At 34.3% G+C, this 10164-nt stretch overlaps 1 protein-coding gene across 1 annotated transcript; it reads left to right on the top strand.

The window, feature by feature from the left end:
• Positions 1–684: 684 nt before the first annotated feature.
• LOC122029657 (thylakoid membrane protein slr0575-like) lies at positions 685–9810 on the top strand. Its single transcript, XM_042588743.1, has 9 exons — positions 685–1060; positions 1550–1596; positions 1666–1768; positions 2447–2533; positions 4530–4613; positions 5073–5126; positions 9095–9175; positions 9314–9359; positions 9450–9810. Exons 1-9 carry the CDS (start codon positions 794–796, stop codon positions 9524–9526), a joined length of 846 nt encoding a protein of 281 aa, XP_042444677.1. The 5' UTR covers positions 685–793; the 3' UTR covers positions 9527–9810.
• The last annotated feature ends 354 nt before the right edge of the window (positions 9811–10164 follow it).

The raw sequence follows: 10164 nt of genomic DNA, 5'->3' as shown, positions 1-10164 counted from the left end.
TATATTATGAATTAATTTAATACAAAGATATAATAATCGTACATCAAAAATATTAAGGTAAATAGATTAAAAAAAATAATTTAAATAGATAGATAGAATAATCCAATATCAAAGAATTCAAGATAAATATGTTTAAAAATTTAGTTTAAATAGAAAGATAAAATAGGTTAATTGATCACATCATTAATACAATTTACATATTATATATATATTTTAAAAAAAATATATAAATTACTGAACTGAAAATTTGAATTATTGATTCAGTGATTTTTATTGGGCTAGAATCGTAATCGGTTCGACTCTTTATCAGACCAATTACAATTTCAGCCTAACAATTGGGGTCAATTATAATTTCTATCCAACAATAGGTCAGACTTCAGAGTCAGATATCCATTGACTCAGTTCCGAATCGTTCGGATCTAGTCCGGGGTTGAGTCTATGACCAACCCTATTAAACATAATTAATTACTCAATTTAAATGGATGATATAAATTCAATAAAAAAAAAAGTTCACTTGTTTCTACCATCTCATAATCTCTTAGATTGTTTGATTTAATTTTTTTTTAACACTTTTATATCTTCTAGAAAATAAATTTCTAATATATTTTTATTTTTTTTAATTATTTTATTTTATTTTCTAAAATTTACAACCTAATCAGCTAACACCCTAACCTTCAACGACTTCTCACAACTTGCTACGACCGCTCGTTTCCTTGGATTACTTTGCCAACGGATATATCACCGGAAGGGGTGGCGAGGGCTAGCGGAAGCCACGTCGCATCCACACCGCACCATGTTCATCGCAGGCGCAGTGGCCTCACCGGCGGCGGCTTGCTCGCTCTCACGCTTTGGCTTTCAACCCGCTGAGGTTGCCATATCCCACCCCAAACTACTCTCCTCCAACTGGCGGCCGCCCGTGGGACGGCCCCTCCTTCCCACTCACGGACGATTCAGCTGCCGAAGGCTTGTGCTCGTTGCGAGTGCCGCAGATTCCACTCAACCGTCCTCCGCCGCCGCTGCCAAAACAATCGTTCCCGACAATGGTTTCTCCCTCTCCAAGGTTCGTTCTTCGATTTACTTCTTGGCTTGCTGACAAGAGCAGTTTACTTCGTAGATAGGGTTGCGAGATTTTTGGTTTCTCCTCTGAGGCTACAGACTACTGGAGGATACATGGTGAATTGGTGACATCGATACGTGATGACACGCTTTCTTTTTTTTAATGCGCTAACAGTTAGCTTTGCATATAGTAGAATTGGAGTTCTTTTGTTCATGTCATTACCAGATTTTTTATTAAAATCTAGTAAGAGTTTTTTTCTTCAATAATATTACTTAGTCTTGCTGTTCAGTTTGCAAGCATTCGATACTTTGGTAATGATTTGCATTGTTTTTTCCCCCTATTTCTGCAATATTTATTTGTTCTCTTCGGTTAACTTAGGATATACATAGATAGTTCAGTTGGTTATACTTTAGGATGGTAATCTTCGAATTCATTTTCCTTTCCATGTACTTCATTTTTATCTTTGTTGAAACTTTTACTCTTTTCCAATAGGTCTCTTTCGGTGTTATTGGTTTGGCTGTAGGTGGTAGTCTTCTCTCGTAAGTTATTTTATTGATAGCAAAGCACGCATTTTGATGTTCATAACTTATGGCTCTTGTTTTCTCCAGATACGGATTTGGTGCATATTTCACTATTTTCCCTGGCTCAGAGTGGTCAGCTATACTACTTACATATGGATTTCCTTTGACAGTCATTGGTATGGCATTGAAGGTAACTTCTTTCAGCCAGTTTGCTGTTTTATGGATCCCCAAAGTAACTGGTTAAGACAGATGATGAAACTACTATTATCTGAACATGTATATATGGGTTATTTGACTCGCTTGTGTCTATTTAGAACAAATGTTAGGTTGAATCATTCTCTAAACTAGGTTATGACAGCTGAAATTGGAAGAGAAAAAACCTTTTTAGAAAAAGAATACCAATATTAACTAGATCGGGTTCACTCAGATTGAGTTACTCCTGGAGATGTCATTCGAGCAGTATTTTAAAATATATTAATATTCAGCATTAGAAAGTTCTACATTAGTAGATTTCATACTTGTGACAAAAAAATATTTATACATAAAACCGTTGAATTATTTGCAGTCCTTTCAACAATAACCAATGTTGCTTCATGATTCTTTAAAGTGAGCTATGGAGATGCAAATTTGTTATTTTGTTGGTTAAAGAGTATTCTGCTTTGCAAGATTATGCCTGACCCCTTAACTCTATTGAGACCCATGAAGCCCATTTTGTATGAGAAATTATAATCATAGCTTGTAACTCAATCTGTTACTATAAAAGAAGAATGGTTTTAGTGTTGGTTTTGGGGCTATTACAAAGCTCAGGTCATGATGATTGAACATGCTCAATGTACTTAACTTTTCTTAATTGTTATCGCATGAGCAGTATGCAGAGCTTAAACCGGTGCCATGTATAACTTACAATGATGCAAAGGCTTTGAGGGAAAAATGTGCTACTCCTATTCTTAAGCAGGTAAGGTTCTGAAGCTAGTGTATTTTTATAATCTATTACTTATTTCTGATTGAACTCTATCTATTAAATGCAATTAAAACATAAAGGTGATCCCATATATATATATATAAAGATCTCGTGGCCAACCTCAAATAGTTAGGAGTTTGAACTAAACTGTTTGATGGGGCCGGCTCAAGCCTATTTGAGGCCCTAGGCGAAAAAAAAATTTAGACCTTTGATATTGTTTAAAAAAAAAATTCTAACCCATATTCATTCGGACTTGGGACCGACAATGGTGGATTTAAAAAAAAATTTAAAATATTAATTTTAAAAAATAACTTTTTATATAAAATTTAATTTTTTGACTTGTTTGAGATGTCAAATTATTGATTAAGTTTTCCTATTCAAGTTTTGATAATAATTTATTTTCAATGGATAAAATTGCTAAATTATTTAATCTTTATTGAGACATAGTTGAACGTAAACAAGTGTATTCAAAATTGTTTAAAAATGAAGAAAGATAAAAGTATGTCTAATTACTCAAATGAAAGACGGAGAGAACAACCCTTACAAAAGGAACAGAATTGAGGAAATAAGAACAATGAAATTAGACAACAATAGAAAGAATCATTCTCTCGTCCTCAACTCATCATCATATGCGAAGAACAAAAAGTAAATAAATAAAAAAATACATGTACAAAATGACAAAACTCAATACAAACACTAAAAAATTGAAAATCGCAGCAAGACCAAACCATCCATTATCAGCTCTATGAATTAAATGAGCTTTTTTTAAGGCACGGAACAAAAGAAAAACAAACCATATTTTCCATCACCTAAACAAGAACAGTGGTAAATGATAGAATGAAGATTAAGGGGAAATCGGAAAATTTATAATTGTAAATACATCTAAATAAAAGCTAAACTTAATGGCTATCAATGAAGCGAAATGATAGAAGTCTCTAATTACTATTGCTTAAAAATAATAAAATCATCTATTTCGATTGGACACAATACAGACGATGACAAAATAAACAAAGGAGAATTTCTGAAAATATTTACCATCTATATTCACTAAACGAATTACAATATATAGACTTTGAGGGAATTATCAAATCCCTTAATTCTAGGGTCTAATATAGAAAGAAGTATAATAATAATTATTGCAATAATATTCCTTGATTCTAGGGTCTAATATAGGACGAAATATAACAATAATTACAGCCAATTATATCCCTTAATCTTAGGGCCTAATATATGAAGAAGTAGCTCTCTAATTACAGCAATAATTAGAGAGATAATCAAGGGATATAAAAACCAAATAAGGAAAGAAGAATATCTTGATATTTTGACAGACGAATGCATCCGCATTTGAACTTAATCAATTAAGGAGCATAGTAGCACCAACCATATCCATGTGACAACGTTAGGTGTGATTTCTCTTTCCCATTTAAATGAGCGAGACAAGCAAAGGGAAAGAGGGGGAACTCGAAAAAAACTAGCATTTTTATTTTGCATTGTATGGATAGTTTTTTTGTAATTCATGTTCTTCCTGATCAAAGGAGAAAGCCTCACTAACGAAGGAAAAATATAACGAGAGAAGGCTAGGATTGAGAGATATTGAAGAGGAATAGATCAGATCTTATAAAATACAACAACAACCAAATATTATTCCACTAGGTAGGGTCAACATTAGATCTTATAAAATAGCATACATAATTAAAAAAAATTTAAATGTTAAAAAGAGAGCCCCTTTATGGTTCTATCTGTTGGAACCATAACAAGACCTTTGCGAAATCCGAAGCTTTGTCTAGAAAATGAGATCATGCAAAGGCCCTATTCTTTTCCATTATCTTAAAAAAAACAAACATATAAATATATTTAATATATTAAAAATAATGGGCCCAAATTTTTATTGGGGCCCTAGGCATAGCCAGGCCTACTGCTCAATGATGATTTTTGAAGAATATCCATTTATCCAATAAGAAGGTTGTTTGTATCTCCTCTTCTATTATAGGTAAGGAATGATGTTACACGATTTCGTTATGGTGATGAGCAACACTTGGATGAGGCATTGAAAAGGATTTTCCAATATGGTCTGGTATTTTTCTGGCTTATTATCAATTTTGCACATGCTGTTGTTTTACATGAAGATGTTGGTTTTGTATCCAAATATTGACATATTTGATTGTATTGAATTCTTTTTCTATTTTCTAAGGAGATATATGATTATGTTTGGTTCAATGTTGCATTGAAATGCTGAAAAGGCTAAAGGAAATTCTAAGCATATATCTTATAGTATGAATATTGTCTTCTTTACTCTGTTGCATTTTCTAAATTTCTATTCTTCACTCAGCTTGGAGATTTCTTGTTCTACATTTTGTTATTTTTCTTATTGTGGAACAGAAAATCATTATTGATAAGTTACTTGTATGTGTATTTTGCAATTCCAAGTTTGGAAGCATTCATTGAAACCCATAAATCATACTGGTCTCTGGCCTTTCTATTTTATTTGCTTAAGTTAGCTAATATATATTATTTCTTCATTGATACTCTCCAGGGTGGTGGGATCCCACGGCGAAGTGCACCAATCTTGCAGATGATACGTGAAGAAGTATGTGATTACCATATCATTGCAAGTTATTTTATGAATTTAATACGATATATCATCCTTTTAATCTACAATGGTTACCTCATGACATCGGTATCTTGAGTATCTCGAAGAGTTCATTAGTATGATTAGTGAGTTGTTTTGATTTAGTGCAACATTGTAAATGCTGCAAACGTGTAACTCAATATTATTCTGAATTTTACTAGTTAATCAACCGCTTTGTTTCAAACTACATAAATACTTGAGAATGTGACAACAGAAGGCCGATCTTTTACTATTGAGCAATATATATAAGCAATTATAGATTTTCCACATTAGGAATGCGGCATTAAATAAAGACAAATGGAAATTATTGAATTCTTTCACTAGTGAACCTTGGTGTGAGCAAATGCAATCCAAATTGGTCCGTATATAATTGTCATTACTTGAATGACTCCCTTCTTGTTGATGAGGTTGGGACCACTATTCATCAATAATTCCATCAATATGTGGGCACATGTGAAATGACATTATAAAATGCACTTACATCTCTCGACCTGAAGCTAGACACTAGTATGAGCATTAACCATAATAAAATAACTAGCCACCCACTAGTATGAGCCATAACCATAATAAAACAACTAGCCACAAAAATAATTATATTCCAAATGAAAATTTATTTAAAGTAGATTGATGATCACAATAGAAGGGGACACAATTCATGGTGCAAGAACAAGGATAAAACATTCACAAATGGAGGGGACACAATCTGGACAAAGTTAGGGCTCTAATTTCCTTAATTATAGCCTCATCGTCTACTTAAAAGCCTCAACCACTTACTGCCCTGTTTGGTATAACAACTTCATGGGTCAAAATTTCAGGTAGAAGCTCTCCAAGCATGATGAAATTCATCTTAAGGTTAAGCTACATTATGCTTTCCTGTACAATGATATTTACCCTTCAACCTAACCTTGGTGACTTTCAAAATTCAATGGAGGAAGGAACCTAGGAGTGAGGAAGAGATCCTACCTCAACAGTAAGAAAACACGGATGAAAGCCTCAATGAATCTACTGCCCTAAAACCCAATTAAAGAATTTAAATATGTTTCCAAAAAATAGACAAAGGAAAGGGGTTTGTCTTTCATCTTATTGTTGATCTTTTTTGCGCACACAACCTAGGAAAAATCCGCAAAATCAACTACGTGGAGAGCTTGTTTGCATGAACTACAAATCACTACTCTACAAAAAGTGAATCTAAGCTACCTAACAATAAAAGAAAGGGAAGGCAAGGCTTGAAAATTACCGATTATCTTGAGAGCGCAAGAGTTCACTCCAGACCAAAACGAGGTAGCTGCCAAGCTGACTGCGTTGAACCCAGACAGTGGTGCTCAAATGTACAAGGAATCAGTTGGATCACAGGCAACTGACCTTGTTTATTTTCTGCTACCACGTGCAAAAGATTAAAAGGTAAGGAAAGGGTGGAAGCTATGATTGTAGAAAAGAAAACAAATGGCTCGAGTGCTTGCTGATGCAGGAAGACATAGTATGCGTAGCTACTGATCAATCTTCTGATCAATCCTCTCATGGCTGATTTATTGGGAATTAATTTTTATAACCAATTTATCGAATAAGAACATGGATGAGTTATTTTGCAAGTAAATAATTGTAAATCAATTTCTCATGTGAATGAGAAATTAATGTCCAAACAACTATCCGAGTGATGGAGGAAATTATAACATTTAACAGATTGGTCCAGATTGATCAGACGAGAGTATGAGCTCGTATGTGAGCATGGCCCATGGGCGCGGATACATGAGCACTAAGTGGAGCATGTGTGGATGTTAATTCCCATGGGATAAACAAATATGCGTAAAGAATATTAGCGAAGACAAGTTTGTCACAATCCAATTGGCCTAACAAAATTGAGACTTTCAACATTAATTTTGGGTTGCAAATTAGGACTGTATTGAGGGGCTGATTTAATTAGACTCTTATTGGAGCTCGATTAATTAGCTCAATCAATTAATCAACACTATTCAACCAAGAGAAAAATTGCAGTGGAGTGACAAATGGCATTCCTCTACCACTAGTTCAATATTGAATGACATTGTTCCATAGTGTCGTTTGACATGTTTTTTTAAGTTGACATCACGTATTCAACTTACGTCGACTAATCCTGGGGTGACCGTTTTGAACTCATGGAAGTTTCCCACCGGCCACTAGAGTAAATCAGGAAGCGCTCGCAGCGGGCGACCCATCAATCTAATGTTCTTAAGTCAATTGCTCATTAAGAAAAATTCATCCGTTAATTCGCCAAAGCTGGGACTCGATATTTAGATGCCTGGAAACTAAAACACCGTTTAACATGCTTAAACATCCATTTAGTGGTTTAAATGAAGAGGCATTTCACTCCTTGACCATGCCCTTACAATCCCTAGGATATGCCTTCCACCCCTTGAAGACACTCATTAACCACTATATAACAATTTCATTCCCCCATTCCAAGTTAGTCAACTCTCAAGTGATCATATTCCTCTTGAGTTCTTCTCTTTTTTTGAAAGTTTGTCAAAATTCAAAATTGGAATGCTCCTGTCTTCGAGTTCAAGTTGAAGGTCACTATATCTTTGGAGACAATTTGTCGATAATCCGTAAATACCTAGGTGGAGCAATATCATCTTAAAGAAAAAGACTTTGGCACTTACCTCGATCTTGCAAGAACCCAAAAGCATGTGTTGTTATCCAAAAGGGGTGTCTTGATGATTAACAAATATAAATTAGTCACGACTAACTCAAAGGGGTATGTTGACCTACTTGAAGGGGTGTGTCTACTAGTCACATGTCCTGACCCATATTACCTTTCTAATGATCTTGTTGTATCGAGCTGCTGACAAGATGATGACCTCACCATTCAACCATTGAAAAGCTACATCGACAAGCATTTTCAACAGCATGATTTGGTTGACATGTCGATAAGATTCAAGTAAGGGAAGAGGATTAGGTCGTGGAGGGGATGAACTAGATGAGTTGCCTCCTTTCCATTGAAGAAGTCGCAGGGTATGAGGTTGGCATGGGACAAAGTCACACAATGATGGTAGTGTTGTCCATGATTTTGAGGGAAGAGGGGCGGAGTAGTCGGGTGAAGCAAGCAGACGAACACGACAATAGGAAGAAACATTTTAATTGGGAAAATATTTCTAACATTAGGAAATTTTAGTTTAGCCTCTATTTAGAAAAATACATCATATGTAACAACATTCCGAATACCATAGTTTGATCTCAGAAACACATATCCCTCAGACTCCAATAAAATTAGTTAAGCTAAGAAAAAGCTTTTGTAAAAGTTGGATTAATTAGAACAATTTATTTATTGATCCACTTCTAGATAATGATTTACCATTAGAAGGTTATTAAAACATGTCTGTTTACAATCTTAGAAGTTGATAGAATACAAAATACAGGGAAGCTTCCGTTCCTATAATGGATGATTGAATGCCATCAACGCCATTTTTTTCTTTTTAAGGAAATATTTACCTCAATTGCTGATGCAATACATGTTTAATGTAGCACAACTCTGGACTATCTCATGCTGTAATTTGTCTATGGTTTAAATTTTTGTAATAATATTTTCTCAGATACTTGCTGGTACATGCCAATGTCTGGTTGAGACAAGTTTTAGTATGGTTAGATGGATATTCTTGGAAATAGATTTTCATTTCCGTTTTCAAAGTTTAACAGTCACACTGTACTCTTGTACAAGTCTGAAACCAGCCTTTGGTATTTATCTTGACCATGTAGTTCTCAGAAAAAACAAAGCCTAATGGTTTAGATGTTCTATTGCACCAGATATTCCAAATTGATATTCTGTGATATACTCTTTCAGATTTCTTCTTTATCCAAACTTCAGCTAAGAATGAGGCGGTTATTTCTTTGGTCACATTTCTTCCTCGTTTAATTGTTGCACTGCTTTGGTTTATTACTATTGTCCCCTTTAGGTAACAGAAGATGGAAAATATTGCTTAGTTCTAGTGTTTGAAGCAAAAGCTTTGGGATTGTCTGATTTTGAACAAAGACAGGTATGCCACTCCTCTTTTTTTAATTTCAGACTGTAATAAAGAGTAGCAAATTTAGGATTGACGCAATGAATTTTTCTATTATCATGGAGTGAAAACTTTGTGAATTGCAACTCTCACTAAGTATTTACATTGCTTCAGGCAAAATTCACATCGTTCTTTGGACCAGGAATTGCTGCAGAAATTGGTGATTTTCTTGTGCTCTTTTGAATATTGTAACTTTTGTTGGTATAAAATTCAATTTCTTCTCTCCCAATAATATAATGTACGACTTCAGGGAAAGGAGGAGAAGCTGATTTTTACGAAGTTCGCCTTATCTCGCAGACGACTTCAGAACCAAGTTCACAATCATAACTTTCTCTTTAAGCTACTGCATACAATACTGATGTAAATTTCTCATTTCACTCCATTTCTTTGAAAATGCTTGTTTTTTAGCGTGAATGTAAATGATGTGTCACAGATAAGGTGCTGAAAGATTTGAAGTCATCAGTGAAATTTATCTGATATTTTCTTCTTACCTTCTCAGTTTATTTACCATAATAGCGAAGAACAAATGTATAATGATCTCACTGCAGTATTGCTGCCATAATTAACAATGTAAGTTTGCCCCCTTGTAGAATCACGAAGTGTTTGTTTTCCTGGTTGTTGTACTATTTGTTGTTATAGTTGTGGTACATTTATTAATTATATTGGTTGTTTTATTAACCATCCTTGGAGTCATTGGTCAGCTTACAGCTCAATAGTGTTTTAGCCCATATTTTTAACTTGCTTTTGATTCTTCATTTATACTGGGATTCTCGAGAGACTAACCTGCTTCCCATTTTTTTTTTAAAACTAATGTGGTATCAGAATTCAGAATGTTTATTAACCTAAAATCACACCAAGAATGCAAATACACATCCTAATTCCCAAGTCAATGATGGAGCAAGTAACTAAAGTCTCCACATGAATCATGAAAACAGCTTGGGGTTGGACCATAAATTTGATCATCA

Source organism: Zingiber officinale, chromosome 10B (genome assembly GCF_018446385.1).
Source record: "Zingiber officinale cultivar Zhangliang chromosome 10B, Zo_v1.1, whole genome shotgun sequence".
NCBI lineage: Eukaryota > Viridiplantae > Streptophyta > Magnoliopsida > Zingiberales > Zingiberaceae > Zingiber > Zingiber officinale.
This window is presented reverse-complemented; position numbering and strand designations above follow the sequence as displayed.